Here is a 21854-nt window from a genome sequence, read left to right on the forward strand (position 1 = left end):
TATATTAATGCCCTGAACGGTTTGGCTCAGTGGATAGAGCATCAGCCTGCGCACTGAAGGGTCCCAGGTGTGATTCTGGTCAAGGGCATGTACCTTGGTTGCAGGCACATCCCCAGTGGAGAGTGTGCAGGAGGCAACTGATCGATGTTTCTCTCTCATCGATTTTTCTAGCTCTCTATCCCTCTCCCTTCCTCACTGTAAAAATTCAATAAAATATATTAAAAAATAGTATATTAAGTGAAGTCAAGGTTTGTAGTATTTGTCCATTTTTTTCAAATACTCTCGTCATCATCACTTTCAGACTTCAAAAGTGATAGCACTGGATATGGGCTGATGAGATATTTTAGTAGTAAATTATTATATTTTATTTCCAACCGATTGTTACAATAGGTATAAACATGCTCAAGAACTTTCATAATAAAATAGAAAATAATTGGGAAGTGGAAAGTTTTAATCATTTCTTAAACTTTGTTGTAAGTATAATTGATTTAAAACATATATTTAAAAAATATTTTCATTGATTTCAGAGAGGAAGGCAGGAGGGAGGGATAGAAACATCAATGATGAGAGAGAATCACTGATAGACTGTCTCCTGCATGCCTCACAATGGGGATCCAGACCACCACCTGAGCATGTGTCCTGACTAGGAGTGCAACCGTGACCTCCAGGTTCATAGGTCAATGCTCAACCACTGAAACATGAAGCAGGGGGTCCCTCGGGGGTGAGGACGACGGAGCCCAAACGCGCTAGGGCATCTGCATGCACCACTCCGGAGACCAGGTTCAGTGATGAGATCCGTTTTATTGTGGAACGACAGGGGTATATATAGCATGAGAGGACCAATTAGAGGGAGACACGTTATGTTAATAAGATAGTAACTGGATGCTAAAAATTTCCACTCCCTGCTCCCAATATTCAGGGTCAACGTTTCAGAGAAATGATGCAAAATTTATGAACCTAGAGCTATTTTAAGGAAAATTCATAACAATGACACAGAGAACAGGATGAGGCCGACTGAAACCACAATAGAGTGAGTGCCAGCTTAGCAGAGTGATGAGCATGTTGCACACATTCTATCTCATTTAATCCACTCAAAGTCATCAAGGTGTTCCATGAACTCCCATTGACTTAGCTGTAGTTTGGATCTCAGATATGCAGAAATTTAAGGAGTAATCCAAGGTTTTCTTTCCTAAAATTTGGTTCGATGGCCTGGCCAGTGTGTCTCAGTTGGTTGGAGCACCGCTGTACACACTGAAAGGCTCTGGGTTCAATTCCCAGTCAGGTTTCATACCTAGGTTGGGTGTTCAGTTCCCAATGGGAATGCCTATGAGAGGGAACCAATTGATACTTTTCTCTAACATCAACATTTCTCTCTCTCTCTCTCTCTCTCTCTCTCTCTCTCTCTCTCTCTCTCTCTCTCTCTCTCTTTCTCATAAGCATATCCTCAGGACAGTATTTAAAGACAAAATGAGTTCCACTAGGTCTTGGAAGGTAATTTTCAAATTTTAGTTTAAATTCTTGCCAAATTTCCCAATAGTTTCAAAGAATACCTTGGAGTAAACTAAACCAGCAATAACATTCCTTTATTTATATAAGCAGTTTTACTGCACCTGAGCCTGGTCCACCTGTCTCAGAGGTTGAGCATCAATCTATGAGCCAGGTGGTCACCGTTTGATTCCAGGTCAAGGCACATGCCCCAGTTGTGGGCTCAAACCCCAGGGTGGGTGTGCAGGAGGCAGTCAATCAATAATTCTCATCATCGATTGATATTTCTCTCTCGCTCTCTCTTGCTCTCTCTCTGAAGCCAATTATATATGTATAATATATATACATATATATATAATGGAATTCTTTTTTAAAAATAAAAATAATAAAGGAAGGACAGAGAACTGACCCTTTTTATAGAGGGAAGTGGGTCTCAGCTATGGCTCCACAAAAAAAAAAAAAACTGGGAAGGATGAACAGACAAGCCCCCTCTCCTCCTAGGCTAACACCTCTGGTCCTAACACCTCTGGCTAACACCTGTGGGGCCTCTTCCAGAGTGATCAGAAGGTTCTAGGATGATTCTGCTCACAGCCCAGTCCAGCACCACAGGGTAAGGGTGGAGGATGCTTAACTAACAGGGACTCACTGCACACAGGCCCATCACAGGGTCTCACCACAGAAACACAGTTGCCATTCAATCCCTCAGAACTCTTGCTGACCAGGCCGGTCACCTGACTCACAGCTCCAACTACCTCCCAGACTTCCACGATGGGTCCACGTCCACAGGGAACTCAAAGCACTTAGGAGTAAAAGTGACTCACCAAAGCTCTTTGCAATTTCCTCAGTTTCTCTACAGGCTCAGGGTCATAGCCCAGAACCCTCTGCATGTCATTGTCCTTCAGTACCAACATCTTTTCCAGCATCAAGCGAATCCTGAAAATATAAACACATGAAAGAGAAAGCCATCATTTCAAATTGTATCTACAACTGACCTTCAACTTGGGAAGAAATAAACCTACTCTGCTGGTGGCCATCACTGCTGATAAACCTGATGGTCTCAGGCAGACCAACCCCTCTCCTGCCTCTGCAGCCTTTTAACATCAATCCAGCACTGAGCTTCCACCAGACCTCCCCTGGGGCCTTGACCACTACCCATAAATCTCTGGTTGTTCCTCTCCTGTTCTCCCACCCCCAACTGTTTCCATTGATCCCCCCATTTGCGCTCCTCCCTCCTGACCCTGTGCTCTGGATCACCCCTCCTCTCCATAAGAGTTGCCATTCATTCCCGACTCCTGGACTTTTCACTCTTTTAACTTTTAACCTGGAAATAATGCCATACTGGGAGAAAGGTTGTAGGAACAGTACAGAAATCTCCCAGATATCCCATGTTGCTATTTCTTCAAATTTTGACTTTTTATTGATATTTTTCACATACCATCAAATTCACCCATTCAAAATATACACTGAGTATATTAAGGGTTGTGCATCCATGTCCACAATTTTACATCATTTTCATCGCTCACCAAAAAGCAGTTCCAAATACAATTTCAAAGCCACACCGAAATTCCCCGCAACCCATCAGCCCTAGGCAACCAGGAGTGTAATTTCTACCTCTGCTAACTTCTGTGCTTTTTAGATTGATTTATTTTTAAAAACATATTTTTATTGCCATAGATGGTTTGACTCAGTGGATAGAGCTTTGGCCAATGGAACAAAGGGTCCTGAGTTTGATTCTGCTCAAGGGCACATTCCTCAGTTGCAGATTCCACCCTGGTCCAGGCCTTGGTTTGGGTGCGTGCAGGAGGCAACCAATCCATGTGTTTTCCTCACATTGATATTTCTCTCTGTATTTCCCTCTCTCTTGCACTTTCTCTAAAAAAAAACAATGGAAAATATCCCCCAGTGAGGAAATATATATATATCTCAAATTGATTTCTGAGAGGATTGAAAAAGGAGAGACGGAAGCATCAATTATGAGAGAATCAGTGATCGGCTGCCTCCTGCAAGCTCCACACTGGGGATGCAGCCAAAGACCCAGGTATATGCCCTGACTGGGAATCAGACCATCACTTCCTGGTTCAGCGGTCGACTCTCCACTACTGAGCCAGGATGGCCAGGTTGAATTCTCTGTTTTAAACCTGACCTCTGTGCATTCAATATGGGGAAACTTCTTCTCTGGAACACTCCAGCCTGGTTCCCATGACCTTCCTCCTGCTCTTCCTACCCTCAACCGCTCTTCTTCCCAAAGCTCTGAATGTCAGTGCTTCAACCCTGAGGCCTCCCACCTCAGAGCCTCAGGACCTCCTCAGAGGGCTCAGAACACACCTCCTAACAGTGAACATTTCGGGATTTCAGAAAAGAGCCCATCTTCCCTTTTGAGTGTGGGTCTTCTGCATGTACTGCTGTCCACCGAAGGCCCAAGCTGAGAACATGGGCTCACCCTGGCCTTCCCTCGCATCCCTCACCCACCTAGTCAGTCCTCACTGCCACACCCGCTGCAACTGAGCTAATCCTCCCACCACTGGCTCCATCTCCCTGCCTGACCACCTCCGTCTTCTACGTTGTAGCCAAAGGGACCATTAGCATGAAATCTTCTTTTGCCATTTTCCCACTCAGAACCCTCTGGTGCCTTTAGGATAAAAGCCCAAATTCTTGCAATGGCCTCTGCCTGCTCCTCTGTGGGCCCCACACAAACCCTTTTCCTGCTCCTCTCACATCCTGGGGCTTCCCTGTCCTCCCCTCCTCTGACCTGCAGAAAAGAAAACAAGGTAGGAGCCATGCTCAGCTCTGCTTTCTAGAAGGGGAAACTGAGGCTTGGAAGGCTCAGGTACAGGGCTGTCCACTGGCTGAGCCGGAAGTCCAGGTGTGCTAACACCTGAGCCCCAAGCCAAATGGCCTTCCTCAGTAAATAATTTTTGAATACATGAGTGTGAAATAAATCAATTCTTAAACTCAAGAACTATCCTGTTTCTTAATAATGAATTCTTTAGGGAACAAAATAATAAATATAACCTGTAAACTCCCCATTGGCGCCCCTGCATGAAAATCAACTTGAAGAGCATACTATGACCAGGGCATTAAGCTCAAATATAACCAGAGAGAGAGAGAAAGAGAGAGTGAAATTACCCAGCCAGCATGACTAAGCGGTTAAGAGTCAACCTACGAACCAGGAAGTCGCAGTTTGATTCCCGGTCAGGGCATATGCCCAGGTTTCGAGCTCAGTCCCCTATGTGGGGTTTGCAGGAGGCAGCTGATCAATGATTCTCTCACATCACTGATGTTTCTATCTTTCTCCCTTTCCCTTCCTCTTTGAAATCAATAGAAATATATTTTTGAAAAGAGTAATTAGAATTCTGCAGACATAAAAATAATCTTATATAATAGAAGCGTATTATGCGAACAGTCCACTCCACGGGGAGTTCAACCAGAGGGCGGGCTGGCTGGGGGAATGGAGGGAGTATCCAGCTGCCAGCAGCCAGCTGCTAGGGACCCTACCAGTGCATGGACCCTGTGCACTTGGCCCCTGGTTTATGTATAAATTACTCAGGTTGAATGTTTTCAACACACGATTGGAATTAATTAACTACATCAATTTTTCCTCAAATTTTGAATTTATTTGGTGTCTTCAATATAAACTACAACTTAGGAGAGCGTTTAAAACGAGCAATACCATTCATGTTGCTGAAGTTATTTAGCACTTACATGAGCTCTGATGGGCCTTGCGCATACTCTGCGGAGACCTGATGTTTGATTGACAACTGACTCAAGAGCAGCTCAGGGACCCTCCCCATGGGCTGGTGACACACTCTGGGTCCCACGAGGACGCTCCTGTCCCCACAGAACTGGAGCTTGATGGACGCCCATCCGGGACCTCATCCTTCTGGCACAGGTTTCAGGGACGCCCTGCTCCCAGGCACCATGATGAGGCCCCTGCAACGAGTCCTTTCTGGTGTCCTTCAGGCCAGGAGAGAAGGTTGATGTGCGAAGTGGACCAATGACCTCCTGTGCCCACGTCCAGTGGACGCCTGACCTGCTCAGGTGTTCAGGGTCTATGGCGTTTATTACAACTCGGTGACATTCTGTCTGAGCCCAAACCCTTTGCCTGCGGAGGATCCCGGTCCGTCACAGGAGGACTTGGGCCCAGGAAAGCCCTGGGACAGCGCCCTGAGCTGGGGCCACACAGGGCAGAGGCAGGTGCGGGCTCCATCACCCTCTGCAGGGAGGGCGGGCCTGGCCTGTGCGGAGGAGTCTTTCTCAGAAACCAAACCCCGACTTCAGAAGGAGGCTCCCTAAGCAGCTGGTCCACGCAGAGCGGGGGGTCCTCAGCCCACGCTCAGAGCCAGAGACCCCACTTCCCATCTTTGCTGCAGAAGCTGCCTGACACCCTGCAGGGAGCACATCTCCCTTCTGGGCTGCCCTCCGAGGACGCCTGCAGGACCTCCTCCCCGCAGGGCAGCCGCCTCAGGGCTCCGCCCGCTGCCCCCAGGCCCACGTCCCCGCTTGAGGCTTCCCGGCCCCCACTGCCAGCAGCCACACAGGCCAAACAGTCCTGCACCCCTGGACTCTGCTGTCTACTGGACAATCCGTGCTGACTCCAGGCAGAGGCGGGACTTCCGGGTGGTGCCTGGAGGGCAGAGCACTGCGAGGAGCGACGCGTCGCCCCCTGGTGGCGGGAGGCTGCAATGTGTCCACTGTCAGAACTCTGTGCTCTGAGTAGGTGAGTGCAGAGATGGGCTCTCACTTCACACAGGAAAGCCCTGCAGGTCCTGGTACAGAGGCCTCATGCCTGTAGGAAAATGTGCCCTTGGGCCCGGGCGTGCATTTACCAGTATTTACAGGAAATGTCTACTCAGCTTGCTGTTCTGAGACTGGTGTTTCCACTCAACCCCGGGCCTCAATGTCTCCGTGTGCCCTGTGATCCCTGTCCTGAGGTGTGTTCTGCAGTGTCCCCACATCCATGCGGACGGGACACAGTGACCGTGGCCTTATTTGGGAATAGGGCCTTTGCAGTTGTCATCAAGCTCAGAGGAGGCCTTGGGTCTTGGATGGCTGGGCCCTTTTTGCAGTGACAGGTGCCCTTGTAAGAGGGAAATTAGACTCACACGCAGAGAGAAGGTCATGTGCCTTGGACGCAGAGATGGGTGGGGAGGATGGGTCTCCAAGCCAAGGAACCAGGGATAGCTGGCACCACCAGAAGCTGGGAGAGGTTTTCCCTTGCAGCCCCAGAAGGACCAACCATGTCCTCACCCTGATTTCTGGGGGTGAGGGTTTCAGAGGCAGTGTGGAGAGCTCTGGTCCCTGCCCACCTGCCCAGATCACTGTCTCCTAAGCTCCTGCAGAGAAGCCACAGTGGAGGAAGGGACTCCCAGGTGCAGCCTCCAGGTTGGGGGTGAGGAGGAGGAGGAGGGGGTGCCTGGGGCATTGGTTCCTCACTGCCTCCCTGGGCACCTACCATCCTGTGCCTTCACAAGTGGACCAGGGCTGTTATCTGCCCAGAGGGCCTGAGAACAGGTGTGCAGAGCTGTGCGAGGGAGACTCAAGAGCAGACATGACAATGTTTGTCTCCCATCTGTCCCACCTCCTCCAGTGTTGCATATACTCAGCACCCTCACTACCCCCACCCAAGTCTCTACAGGCTCTCCCTCCTGTCTTACACCCTGGACAGCATGCCTGTCTCTCATTCAATCATCTCCTGGTGATAATTGGGAAGAGGGATTCAGTCACCCTTTTTGTCACCACATTTAACAGGAATTACATGAAGTAAATCCATTTTTTCCCACAGAGTGCTTAGAAGGAGTCTGACCCACAGTAGTTGCAAGGTGAATGAAAGTCAGCACCCTCCCCAGGCATTCAGGGCAGTTGGTGGACAGAAAATTCTGTTTCTCTGGACCTGGTGAAAGGGCTGGTTGCAAATATAAAACATTCCATGAATGACACAGGGGCCGATGGGTATGCAACAGGGCTTGTGGTAGGGCCAGGGTGCTATACAAATACACTATAAGAAATTGAGGCTGCCATTCAAAAAAGGACTACCTGATTGAGTGAGGTTCTCATAGACACCTTCAGCTTGTTTTACTTGCCAGCATAAAAGAAAACATCATCCAGCATTCACGTTGGAACCACACTCATCTGTTAGTTGAGGGCAAGCATAGGTTGGCTATAAATACGCCTGGTTGGCAAAATCAATGAGAGCTCTCTAAGGGAATCAATGGGCTGTGTGCATACATGTATATATACGTGTGTGTGTGTGTGTGTGTGTGTGTGTGTGTGTGTGTGTGTGTATGCATACAGATAAACATATTCCCTCCTCTTCCTCTGGTTGGTTGATAAACACTTGGCTGTATGCTTCCCAAGCTTTTTCCAAACTTTTCTAACTTTCTCACTTTGCTGTTATCCCCAGGGGGAGTGCCCCTTGTTTTATAGGTGATCCCACCGTCTCTGCAGGCAGACCTCAGCCCAGAGCTGTCACGTGGATATTTCCCACTCACCAGATCACAGAGCTCTCATGAGGTGCATCTCTGGAGCTCAGTGGGGTATGGTTTGGGATGCCCCCTCAGCAAAGGGACCACATGGTACTGCCCAGGGACCCACCACCTGTGTGTGGCTGGGTATTTGAATAAAACATCAGAGTTGGAAGCAGCTGAGGGAGTGATGGATACCACACAGGAAAGAGAGAGGGGGATACCCCACATGGTCTGTGTGGAGAGCGGCTACTGTGTTTGGACAGGTTCAATCTTCAGACTAATAAGAGGAAACCATCCTCTCATGGGAAAGCCACATGCAAGTCCCGGCACAATTATAGCCAAAGGCTATAGTTGTAAGTTTGACCTTATGGTCCGAACCTGTGGTCCACGTCGCTAAGTGACGTAGGCTGTGGGAGGTGCTTCATAGAGTTCAGGTGCATGTAATTGAGTAGATTAGAAACCTGGGAGAACATTGTAAACATCTTGACCATGCCCTTACTTTGTTTCATGGAATCTGGCTATAAAAGTAGACTCGGCTTGCAGGCCGTGGCACTGTCTCTCTAATCAGAGGGCAGCGTCCCACCTAGCCCCAGCTTTATTCTCTTGTCTTTCTTCTTTAATCCTTCACCATTGCCACCCCCCACCCTTTCAGGTTCACCCATGGCCATGCTGGCACAGCATAGGTCTGGATGGGGGACAGAGGTGATGAGAGGATGAACAAAGAGGCTTTGGTGGGGGGAGGATGGTGAACCATGTGCTGAGCATTTTGAGTTGGAGGTGTCTTTGGGACATAAAAGCTGGAAACACATCTGGAGGTTGCCAGGAGAGGCTGGGGCTTGAGGTGTTTGGAGTCTTCTGGAAAGATTGTAATGAAAGTGGCTGATGTGTATGAGCTTGTTTTGGGCTGGAGGGTGGTAGAACATTGGGTGCATTCTGAGGTGACCCACGGAGAAGCTAGACCACGATGTGATGGGAGGAGCTAGTGTGGAGGCTGAGGGAGGGAAGGTTCAAAAAGGAAGGTCACCCAGGGTGAATGCCGAGAGGTTGCATGGGGCTGAAAAGTTGAGGGACACAGGGAGACCAGCTAATAAGCCCATGCCAAGACCCAGGGAATGGGGTGTGTATGGGACCTGGGATGAGAACAGTCATCTAAGATGGAGTGGGAAGATGAATGAATTAATAATGGGTGGGTAAAAAAGGAGATCCTCCCCTTTGATCAATTCAGGGAACCTATCAAATGTGGGATATGGAGAGAGGTGGGGTCCAGCCTGCACCACAGGCTTTTGGCTTCTGTGATTGACTGCTGGTTTGCTTGAATAATTAGGGAGCCCAGAGGAGCCAGGGAGAGTGGAGGAAGCCTGTAGCCTGTACAGGGGATCTAAGGCAGCCGACCTCAGGCTTGAAGCTTAGGAGTGGAGCTTCAGACCTAGGGGACCAGGTGGTCAACCCTACAGAGGGGGCCTGGAGGGAGGTACCTCCATGGTGGAAGCATTCAATGAGTGTTTGTGGAAGAAATGAGTGAGTGACAGAGCGACTGGCAAATGTGAGCCCTGTCCCAGGGGAGAGAGAATCATGGGACAGAGGCTGAGAGCTCCAAGGGGTGACTGGCCAGTGTCAGATCCTTCAAAAGCCAAAGGTGCAGGGGAGGAGGCCTGCAGGTGGCGCTTCTCAGTTTGGCTCAAAGCATTGGGGAGGGCAGCTAAGCTGAGTGGGCAGCTCCCACAGCTGCAGGACCTCAGGAAAGAATGGGAAGGAGGCCAGAGGAGGCACCTTACAGGAGAGGGTTGGTGAGGAAGGAAGGGGACATGCAGGTGACAGCTGGACAGAACACCATTAGATTAGGTCAGGAGGGGATCTCTCCATGCCTTCCTCCCTGCCTCCTTCTTCTGAAACTTCCTGGTTGAGTAGGCTTGGAAAAATCCAACAGATCACTTTAAGCGTACCTCCTGTTTTGATATAAATCCCATGTGAAAATGGGATTCAACTAATAGGAACGTAAAATAAACGCTGTTGCATGGTAAATTGGAAACCTCACTTTCCTATGCTCTCACCTCCTGGCAAAGGGAGTTGCTGGATTCAGGGGCCATGAAAACTGGGGGGCTGAGCAGGGAGCCCAGAGACCCAACGCCCCAACAGCACTGACAGTGACGACCAGTGAGGAAACCTAGGACTCAATTTTACATCTCATTTTATTACAAACCCATCCTTGTGTTCCAAGAATCAAGGGCTACTTGATACAGAGCTCAAAGGCTCCGAATATTGACTATGTTAACATTTCTTTCTGAGTACCTTAGCTCAAATGGAAAAAATCTTTATAGAACCCAAATCACCAGGTTAATTCCATCCCACAATGAGCACCTTTAGTAAGCAAGAGGAAACAAAATGTGTCAGCAACACGGCCAAATACACACATGCTTTAATGGAGGTGAAGTAGCTAACACTTGTCCTAACGGGCACAATCTCATAGCAGCAGCCTCTGGGAAGTCGTTTTGTCATTGCATTGTGAGCATCCCCAGGCCAAAGTGGATTTGTTCAAAAGATACCAGTGGCTGGAGGTACAACCAGGTGTTTCGAATATGAGGGTGTGACCCTTAGGGCACAGTGTTGTCAATAACAGAACAAATGGAAGCAGCACGGGAACCCTTTCCTCTTTCTACAGCCGCTCGGGCACCGCAGGCACACAGGAGAGGAGGCGGTTGTCTTCAGAAGGCGTGTTGGTTGTTTGAAGTCTCTGGATCTACTTTGGGGTCAGGAGGAGGTGGCCACCATGGGTCCTCTGGCCTTTCAGTATGGGCCATTGGTGGTCTTATATCATTTTTCTTTTTGATGGTTTTGGTATTTTGATTTTTTGGGGGGGAGGGGGTTTGTGTGGGCTTTTCCTAAATGTGGGAGGGTATTTGGTGGAGGAACTTGTTAAGGGAAGGGAATCTCCAGTATCTGGAAAAGGGAGAACCTATTTTTAAGGGGGTGGGATGTTCAAGGAAGATGAGGACTGGAAGCATTTCAACACAGCCGGGCGGGCCGCTGGACACTTGTCTTTGTTCTTCCCTTTGTTCTTTTTTCTCCAAGCAGCTAAATGGTTATCCCCAGATAACCAGGAGAAGAAGAAAAGAACATAAAACAGCAAATAAATGAACTGAATAACAACGAATGGCGCTACATTGGCTAAATGTATTTGGGAAATCAGAATCCTGTCTAGCCCAGGAGAGATGGAAACAATGCCCACGGCACAACCAGAATTAGGACTCGTTGAATCATTTAGGCTCCGACTCCACTTAATTAATTCAGTGGCAACCTTGTGCCATTGTTTTACTTAGCAAGTGAGGAGAAGTCTATATTGCTCTAGGAGCTGATACATTAGACCATTTTTCAATTTCAAGATATTAAATTATTAAATAAGCATGTTTATTTAGTACTCGTCTTTTCTTACTCATCCTTTTTTTTTAAAAAAAAAATATGCTTTTATTGATTTCAGAGAGAGGAAGGGAGACGGAGAAAGAAATACAAAGATCAATGATGTTTCCATCACTGATCGGCTGCATCCTGGATGTCCCATCCTTAGAATTGAGCCCACAACCCAGGCACATTCCCTGACCAAAATCAAACTGTGACCTCCCGGTTCATGAGATGATGCTCAACCAACTGAGCTACACCAGCTGGGCTTACTCATCCATTTGAATGACAGGCTTCCTGACACCTTGGCTCACACACACTAACTCCTGCTCCTGTTCAAAGCCCTTAGAATACTTAATGGTATCTTTCTGTAGTAAAATGGGCTATCTCAACTATTCACTAATCTATTCTTTAAATCCACACTGGAAGGTATTTTTCACATTGACCTTTAGAGAGAATGTGGAAGGGGGAGAGTAGATGGAGATAGAGAGAGAAACATCCATGTGAGAGTGTCATATCCACTGGTTGCTCCTTGCCTGAATCCCAACTGAGGCCTGGGATCAAACCTGCAACCGAGGCACATGCCCTTGACCAGGAATGAAACCCGTGCCCCTTCATTCTGTGGGTTGGCGCTCTATCCACTGAGCCAAATCCGGCCAGGGATAACTAATCATTCTTATACATCTAGCATAAACTCTTATAGAAGGATAAGTTTGAAAATAATGAAAGAACCTACCTCTGCCAAAATGGCTAGGGCTCTACCACTTTTTGATGCCAAAACACTCTCAACATCAAGAATGATTCCTGTTCAGCCCTGGTTTTGCTCTGTGGACAGAAAATAGGCCTGCGGACTAAAAGGTCCCAGGTGTGATTTAGGTCGAGGGCACATGCCTGGGTTGCAGGCTCCAACCCAGTAGAGGGCATGCAGGAGCAGCCAATCAATAATTCTTTCTCATTATTGATGTTTCTATCTCTGTCCCTCTCCCTTCCTCTCTGAAATCAATAAAAAATATATATTCGGAAAGTATTATTCCTGTTTAGATCCATACGCATCCTCTACTCTAAACCTCCCCTTCAGGACCTGTAAATTATAGTCTGACAATTGGTCTAACATTCTGAGCATGTCATGTGCGTGATCATAACTGATTCACCAGATTTCTGATGGAGGATTCAAGTTCATACATAGAAGACCCTCCGTTGCTTCTTTCCCCCATCGCCACCTGCTGACCACAGCTCACACCACATGATAAGTACCCACTACTCAATCCTGGGGCCACAGCCTGGTTCAGCATCTTCAGAGACCAAAGCAGCTTGAAGTGCAGGCAGAGCTCACAGGGGTCAAAGTTCAGGCACCATAATCCGTCAGAGCCGGGGTGGGATCCCAACTCCAACACTTATTTCCTGGGCCACTGCTTCACTCTGTCAAATCTCACGTTCCCAGCACTGAAAAGGGGATAGGAATCGCGCCTACCTCACCCAGCAGTTAGGACTGAAGGTGGTAGATAAAGCGAGTCAACTCCCTAAAGTGTGCTGAGCCCAGGAAGCACCATTGCACGGCTGCTGCTACTATTATTTACCACTGACCTGCTCATTCATGGATCCCAATGACAGTTTGGATCTGTCAAGCATTTTTTTCTCTGAAAGGTTTGCTAACTCAATTAGGCTGATTATATGCATTAAGTCAATTTAGACAATAACAGAAGCTGAGGTGGTAAATGGCACAACATTTAAGGAGCCAATATGAAAAACTAATGCTAAAGAACACCTCTAGATAAAACAAATGTTAATAAGCGTCATTATCATTTACCTGCATGTGAGCATTTGACCGAATTCACCTGCTGTAAAGACTGGGAATGCAAACATTAGTCCCCAAACAGTGGGCATGCATGTGCACACTACATTTTTGCATTTCCACTGACACACCAAAACTTGAAGTGGTGAATGCCACCCAGAAAGCCGTGTGCACATGTCACACTCAGAAGGCGGCTTGTCACACTCCCTAGGTCTTGTTAGGTACTGCAATGCCAGCCACTGCGAGCACATGAGTCTCAGGCTTGGCCCTGTTCTTCAGAAAGCTCTATTGTCCCTCATCAATTTTAACTTATTCAGGGTGCATGCTGGGCAGGTTTATAGGTAAATAATCAACACCATGATATTTAAAGGTGAATTTGAAAACTACCCCATGCTTAAGACGATGGCTTTGTTTAATTGATTGTAAGATGCACATTTTCACCCCCTGATCTCTGAAGTCAGGATGCAGCTTTGAGCATCTCTCGCAGTCACTGTCAGCTAGTTGGCAATTCTTACAACATCCTCATTGTCACCACCCATTCATATCCTTGTTATGAACACATAATCGTGCAGCTTATAACCAATAGCTTCTCAAATCTGACGATATATATGCAGCACATGCAACTAGAAATCAATTTCGGAACATCTGGCACACTCCCATCGACAGAACTAAATGACCAGGTACAATGTACCCCCTGATGACAGGAATCAAGGCCAGGAAGGTGGGAGGAGAGAACCGATTTTCAGAGGGAAGGCAAGACCAGAGCCTTGAGGCCTTACTGAAGACCGTGTGCATGTCCATTACATGTTAAATGCAGGGGTATCCCTCCAGACATGGCTTGTCCTAGGTCTGGCAGATACAAGGAAACCCAAAAACTTACCCTCTTGCGCTCTCTCTGCATTATCTCTATGGAGATCTGCACTGTACATTCCAAGACCTACCAACTATATGTGATGGGTAAGGCTCCTCATGCTAGCAGAACTAAATTGTTCTGGGACAAAAGTGCCCAACACTGATATGGGCTTATATTTTATATTTGGTTGTTCACAAACCTAAGAGGAGGTACACCCCCTTCCGGCTCCTACACACATGTACACACCCAGCACGCCATCTCCGTGGTGCCGATCTGCCCGTGAAGGAGACCTGAGATCCTCCCCTTTATTTCCCACCTACAGCCCAGTCACCCCTCTTACCTTTTGGAGGTGGCCCGCTGGGGGCATCTTGCTCTTCCACCCAATATGAGCATGAAGGGGTGGCCTCCAGGGGCCCGGGAGGGCTGTGTTGGGGTTGCTTCTCTGGTTCTCCAGAACCGTTGTTTTTGGGTTTGAAGAAGTTGATGAAGGCTCTGGCTCGAGTCCACCACTTTTTCCTATTAGAGTAGAGGTTTAGGATATTACCAACCCTCACTGTCCCTCCAGCCGGGCAAGTGGCTGTTCGTTTGGGGTTCAGACGGATGGTGCTCTTCTCCAGCACCACGATATTCATATGTGGGTCTCAGGGGATGGAGCACTATTTTCAGTGAATTCACACAGACCCAGGGATTGTAGAAGCGTTCGTTGGGGCAGAAACCCACACTAGCTTCTTGGGAAATGGAACTTCAGTTACAACTATCAGGTTCATCACTGGACCCAATCAGAGTGTGTACAGGATTACAACCAATCGATGTGTCTCTCCCATTGATGTTTCTCTCCCCGCCTCTTGCCTTTCTACTCTCTCTAAATATCAGTGGAAAAAATATCCTCAAGTGATGTTATAAAACTAAAAAGAAATAAATGAAAACAGTGAATTTAAAGGGTAAGGAAAATATTGCAGCTAACCGGAAATGGGGGCATTGGAATAGAATAAGAAGAACTACATATGGGTTGTAATCCTGGCTCTGACATAGACCAGAACTGTGCTTTCACAAATTACTGAATTTCCTCATCGATGCCTCATTTCCCTGTCAACAGAAGGGTCAGGCATAAGGTGGAGATTCCAACAGAGAGGTCTTACAGGATTCATGGTGATATGACCTCTAGGCTGGGCTGGGACAGGACAATCTGAAGGCCCAGCTCATGGGGCTCAGGCCTGCACCAGAGGAAGCCCTGCTGTACAGAGCAGACCGGCAGTCTCGGGGACCGAGCCGGCCAAGACCGGGCTGATACTCTGCAGAAGAGAAGGTGTTTGTGAACCACCCTGGGGTCCAGAGCCTCCAGGGAATGTCGGGAAGACCTAGATGTCCCTATGATTGAAGACCCTGGGTGCTAGGCAGGTGTCTGGCCCAAGCTTTCTTCCCAAAACAGACACATGGTTTTCTAGGTCCTGAAACCTGGAGACACAACCTGATAGTCCTGCTTTAGTGGCTCTAAACCTGAGACTCTCTGACCCTTAAACGGGCTCATGGCCAGCTGGCCTTCACCATCCCTCGTATGATAATCCTGAGTATGGAAGGTGGGACTGAAAGAAACTCTAAATTCTTCAGTGCTGGGAGAGACATGCACACAGGGGACCAGCCAAAGAGGGGAAGATGGGGACCCCACAAACTGGCCACTGCTGTAGATGGCTACAGCTTTCCCCACTCGTGAAAGAGCAAGCTTTCTGTTCTGTGCTTAAGGTACTGCCATTAAGTCAACTCACTTCTGTGGAACAGGACTCCAGGACTCATAGGAATCCATAACTGCTTCCTCTTGCTCTTCTGTTATTGTCGGGAGGTAATTTACATTTTCTCTGTAAATAGAGGAGAAAGAAAAACAATCTGGTTTTTAAAATAAAACATGTAAATTGACTCACCGGCCCAGCATGGGACCAGGCCCAGAAGGGTCGCAATTTTCCTGGGATTCAGACAACACGGTGCTCATGGCCTTACTGATTGTTGACTCGGCAATATGGGGATGGAAGCACGTGACATGGGACCGGGAACCCTAACACGTCGAGGAGACCTGCTGAAGCACCCAGGATCAGGCTGAAAATCCTCTCAAGATAGCAAGCCCCGAACCATGTGAAACTCAGGGTTGGAAACCCGTGGGCCTTGACAGCTCAGACCCAGGTTTCCTTGCTGGAAAAGGAGTCCTCTGGATCAAGGCAGCTGCTCCAACTCTGTCGGTCATGAAGCTGCCGAGGTCCCACTAGTACGAGGAAATTTCCACCAGTTCACCGTGAAGTAAGCACCCCGTTAGTAGTGATGACTTGCAAACTGCTGGACCCCTGACCACGGATCCTGCTCTGCTCCCAGCGCCCTCGGCACTGAGTTGTTCTCTTCCCACAGCTGTGCTGCTTGGCCTTATGCTAGAGCGCTTTCCTGTCTGGCTCTGACCAACCCTGCACCGCTAGGTGCACAAACTCATGGAGGGCAGGACCTACAACCCTCCCAGAACTGGGGTAGACTCTGGCTCAGAAAGCCTGCCAACTCCCTGGCCCACTGCAGACACCAGCTAATGCAAAACAATTATCAGATCGCCCCCTGGATACCAGGCCCCGACTCTTCTAGTTGGCACCTGCCCCACCTCTGCTGGTAATTTTGACCTCCTGTGTCACAGAGAGCAAACTCAGGCCACAGTCATTTCTACCCCAAAACTACAGTGTGGCTTTCCATGTAAACCATCCTGAGTAGGTGGCTAACCACCTGTAGATGAGCAGAAGAATCTGAGAGAACAGTAGAGCAGCACCGTGACCCCAGGGACTTGGACAGTGCCCCCCATGGTCACTGTGACCATGTCCCTCTGTCCCACATGGCCAGCCATTCCTGATCACAAGGAAGGACAGTTCAGCAGCACAGCAGCGAAGGGGGAAGACCACCCTGGACCCAGCAGAGGCATCTCGGGTTACTTGACTTCCCACCACAAGGTTTCCAACACCAAGGCTCTTCCTTCTGCCCTCCTTTCTGGCAGCTTCCTGGGCCCTGTAGACCAGCTTCCCATAAACACTCGCTTCCCAGTGGACCCAACTCATTAGCCTGGTGTGGATGCCTTCTACAGCTGAGTGCTGCCTGCTGCAGCCTTCCCTCCTGCCACTGCCTGCACCTTCCCTGCACCCAGACTACCCGTGCTCTACCTCAGGTCCCCCCACTGGCTAGACCTGTCCCCATCCGGGTCAGCAGCAGCACCCAAAATCCCACCACCACGCTTCCTTCTCGGCCTCTTTGAAGATCCTCAACATCTGTCTGCTGCGCACACAGCTCTGCTCACTTCCCATCACGCCAACTAGTTTCTGGCCACCAGGTAACTGGTTCTGTGCACCTCACAGCAAGTATGCCAAAGCCAGGAATGTGTCTTGTCCACAGAGGGAGGAAAACCACGGTGCACCCACAACCCTCTCTCCAGCTCATTAAGGGAAAACACACAGAAAGGCCTCAGCCTGTGATCTGAATTCCTTCCCTAGGCACCACTCTTTACTGCCATCCTATTTTTTAAACTGAACTGAATTCCAAAGGCAGATTAAGAACCATCTGGCAGTGGGCAGTATCTTTGAAAAGCCAACCACCCCTACTTGCAGAAATCTAGAACCATTCCAGGGAAAACGAGAGGAGGATGCAATGGGAAGATGGTGTATCCCCTTCCCTTGGGACACCACTGCACCAAGGGACTCTCTGCCCAGTAAGTATCTTGAGGCCTAGGCATGGACAAGAAAGCAGGATCGTTTTGTTGACAGGTCAGCCCACACCCCTTACTTGCGCCAAGCCTTGTCTTTCTCATTCTCTTTAAGAAGCTTTCTGTTTCTCTTAGCCAATGTCTGAATCTTCCTCTTGAGCTTAAAGTTTTCTTCTTGGAAGTTCTCCTTCTCACGAGAGAGCACCTAAAACACAGGTCAACAATGTCTCACATACCATGCGCCCCTGTGATGCCACTGCTGGTAATTGGTTCCCAAAAGAAGAAAAAGGCCAAGTGCTCAAATATGGTCATTTCGGTATGATCTACGCCAATGAGAATGACCAACACAGCCAATGGCATGTTAATGGCCAAGTGTCCCGACCAATCAGTCAACCATGGCCCTCCTGTGGCCACGGAGCACTGAAAACACAGCCGGTCTGAGCTGTGATGGGCCAGAACTGCAAAATAGACAAAAACTTCTGAGGCTGTAATCGCAGTCTTAAAAAACAATGTAGAACATCTTTTTAATAAGCTGCCCCACCGGTGAGGCTCATTTGGTTGAGTGTCCTCCCAGCACCAAGAGGTCACTGTTGCAATTCTCGGTCAAGAGCCATGACCGGGTTGTGGTGTCCATCCCCAGTAGGGGGCCTGCAGGAGACAGCCCATCAAGGATTCTCTCTCATCATGGATGATTCCATCACTCTCTCCCTCTCCCTTCCTCTTGCTGATATCCATAAAATAAAATAAAACATATTTAGAAATGTATTCTTGTTTCACAGACATAAAAACACACAGGGGGAACGGTTGGATATGAATATATGACTGAGGTTGGACCGCCCCTGCTCTAGAATATCATCCCAGTTGGTGTAGCAGAAAAGTCTCAATTTTGGCATCAGACAAACTGGGTTGCAACCCACTACTTAAGAGGAACGAGAATGGGAACCCCAGCTCACAAAATCTTTGCAAGAATTAAATGAGAGGACATGGGTGAGCAAAGAGCAAAGTGCTGAGCCGAGGGTTCAGAAATGAAACAGTACTTGGCTGTTTGCATGCACTGCCCCGACCTTGCTAAAAGCAAAGCTCAGGTGCAAGGTGTTTTCTAACGCAACCCCACCAGTCATGGGGTTTGTCCCCTTCAAATGCCTCTGGCTTCCTCTCGGCCTCTGTCTGACACTCACACATGGTCTTTGAGCACAGACGCCAATGAGGACCCATTGCAACATGGCTGATCCATGGCTGTCGCCCAGGGCACACGCCTGCGATCCTGAGCCACCAGCCCAGGCCTCACCTCACACTGCCTTCTCAGCTTCTTCAGCGAGATTCCCATACTCTGAAGTTCCTCCTTCGCCCCTTCGTACTGGGCCTTCCAGAGCCTCACTTTCCCCTGCACGATCCCTAGTGAGCTTTGCATCTCTTTGGTCTGGGTGTGTAGCTCCTTCTGCTCCGCCATCATCAGCTGGTTCCAGAAGTTGACTCTGGGGGTGGAGAGCCACAGGGCCAAGGGCTGAGGAGCACTCCCAGCCTCTGTCCCAGGTGTGCACCTTAATCAAAACCACAACTTCTCTGGGCCTCCGTTTTCCCAGTGTGTAAATGAGGATGGAACAAACTCAGTGGTTTTCAAACTGTGTCCCTTGGGGTTCTAGAAGACTAGCACAGCTGCCCACTGTGGGCTGGGGGAGACAGGACAGGCAGGCTCGGACATCACCTCAACAGAGCACCCTGTGAGAATCCTTCCCATGGAAGGCTTTGGCAGACCTGCCGACTGGGAACAAAAGGTTCTTTGACTGAAATACATTTGAAATACATGGAATCAGAACATTTTTGCTGTCAATTTATATGTCTTTGCCCAGCTCTTCTCCCCATTTCCAAGCCCTTTCTAATTTCATCTCCTGAAACAAATAAAATATGAGGTTGGGGAGTGTTATGTAAATCCACTGAAATTATCATCATTGTCATCTTAACTGCCCGATTGAGTATCAGGGGGCAGATTTATACCAGAAAACTCACATGACCAGAGGCTCATGGTCTCAATTTGAACAGATTTGCCCGGTGTGGCCCACATCACCTGTCTTTTTCCATTTAAATTAGTTCAACAAAATTTAAAAATTTCAAGTGTCACGTCATCATTCAGGTATCCATCTTCTCAGATGGTGGGGAGAAAGCATAAACAAAAGGCCCTAGCAGGTATGGCTCAGTAGTTACAGCATCACCCATGTACAGAAGGGTCATGTGTTCAAGTCTCATTCAAGGGAACAGACCTGGGTTGCCGGTTTGCTCCCCCGTGTAGCTTGAGTGTGTGCTGTAGATATCCAATAGATGTGACGCTCTCACATGGATGTTTCTCTCTCTCCCCCCTTCTCCTTCCCTCCCTTGCACTCTCTCTAAAAGTCAATGGAAAAATTACCATGGGTTAAGGATTTTTAAAAAAAGATTATAAAAAGAATGACCTGGCAGCCCGGGCCTGCCTCTTTGCAGGCAGCCCTAAGAGGGTGTGTATTCTCCACGAGGGTCTGCTATAGCACTGACACTCCTTCCCCCACCTGCTGGACCTGCCTGGCCACTGGAGGCACCTGAGTTTGTAACCCCCAATACATGTTAGAACAGGGATCTGGGAAGGAAGGCTTCATATGGACATGCCTCTGAGTTGAGACAAGACCTGGGAATTGAATCCTGACAGGCTCACTAACTAGGAGTATGAACTTGAACAAGTTCTTTAATCTCTCTGAGCTTCTTCCCTCTTCTGTGTTTTTTTTCTGTTTGTTTTGTTTTAAGAAATAACTATAGTGCAGTCTATTCTCATGATTCTTGGTATAAAGTTCTATCAAGCCACCGCGAACACTCAGTTAGTGGATACTGAAACTGTACCCACCGGTTCGTGTGAGTCTTTGGCCACATTTTTGAAAACCGACCAAGCCATCAAGACGCCTTGTGTAATATACTCACAGCCAAGTGCACCATACCCTGGACCAAAAGCAACCTCACGTACCTCCCCTTTTATTCCCCATAAGGCCCAGTGCAGCCTTGAACTTGGGGACACTAGACAGCACTTCAGCTCTCCATTTGGGGGTCATTTCTAACAGTGACATCGCCATCAAAAAGCATGAAAATAGAACTCCATGGCACTCAATGGACCACAAAAGGGACACTGGTTTGCAGTGTGAGAGCTGAAAAAGGCAGGAGCCAAAGGTCTTGTTCAACCTCATCTGAAAATGTGCCGATCAGCGACTCCAGTATCTTGCACTCTGGACAAGCCCATGAAAGGCCATGGGTATGATTTGGGGATCTAAGTGCATGTCAGTGAGTTCACCAATAGACAATGCGTGCATGCGAGGACCAAGCGTCTCTCCCTCTCGGATGGCTGGTGTTCGAGGAAGAAGGGCCCACGACTGATACAATCATCACCATCATCAAGGTGGGAGGGGAGGTCATCCACGCCTAGACAATGCAGCATCCCAGTGCTGCTATCCTTCCATCCCAGCCACCATCTGGCGTGCCTTTACCTTGTGACTATCCAGCTGTGACCATGACAGGGTTGGTAAAAATATACCATTACCAGGAGACTCGCTTGAGCTTAGCTCAGTGGGTGCTGAGTGAGTTGCTCTGAATGTAACCTGGCAGATGCCACTGCAGGGGGCGAAGGCGGTTACCTCTCCTCCTGTGGCAGCCTCTCCTCCTGGGCAGCCGGGACATTCGCCTCCTGCGCCCGCGTCAGAGCCTCTCTCTGGGTGCTCACGAGGTCCCTCAGCTCCTGTAGTGCTGCCTCGTGTTGGAGCTGGTCCTGCTCCCTGAGGAGGGAAACACACCCGCTAGGCACCCACACACAGGAGACTGCACAGCCTCTGTAAGCAGCCTCTCTCTGCAGAGCTGAGGGCTGTGGCAATGGGCAGGAGTCTCCTCCAGCCCCAGGGCCGAGTGTCTCTCTTCCCACCCAACACTTCTCCAGGGTCCCTTCCATCCCTGTCTCAGCAGCCTCTCTCCGCTATCCCGCTGGGAACACCAACACTGTTTTCTGAACTGCACACCCTTCTCACAGCAACCAGCACATATTCAGGGAATCCCACCCTCATGACAGCTGAACCTCCACAACACCAGGGCCTGGTGAGCACTCCACCCAACTCCAGAACAGCCTGCCTATGCTGAGTCAGGCAGCGTGGG

General features: G+C 48.8%; 1 protein-coding gene across 1 annotated transcript; it reads right to left on the reverse strand.

Annotated features, from left to right (window-relative positions):
- Positions 1-17131: 17131 nt before the first annotated feature.
- On the reverse strand, positions 17132-19128 carry LOC132222790 (protein Daple-like). Its single transcript, XM_059677997.1, has 2 exons — positions 18988-19128; positions 17132-17904 (listed from the first exon to the last, which is right to left on the reverse strand). Exons 1-2 carry the CDS (start codon positions 19108-19110, stop codon positions 17776-17778), a joined length of 252 nt encoding a protein of 83 aa, XP_059533980.1. The 5' UTR covers positions 19111-19128; the 3' UTR covers positions 17132-17775.
- Positions 19129-21854: the final 2726 nt, after the last annotated feature.

This window comes from Myotis daubentonii, chromosome 21 (assembly GCF_963259705.1).
Source record: "Myotis daubentonii chromosome 21, mMyoDau2.1, whole genome shotgun sequence".
Lineage (NCBI taxonomy): Eukaryota > Metazoa > Chordata > Mammalia > Chiroptera > Vespertilionidae > Myotis > Myotis daubentonii.

Bases quoted from the DNA above. Each gene is read 5' to 3' on its own strand.
- LOC132222790 (XM_059677997.1), bottom strand. From the start codon at position 19,110: ATGCAAAGCTCACTAGGGATCGTGCAGGGGAAAGTGAGGCTCTGGAAG. The intron at 17,905-18,987 runs GTGAGGCCTGGG...CCTGTGTTTTAG, and splicing joins AGCTGAGAAGGCAGTGTGAG to GTGCTCTCTCGTGAGAAGGA.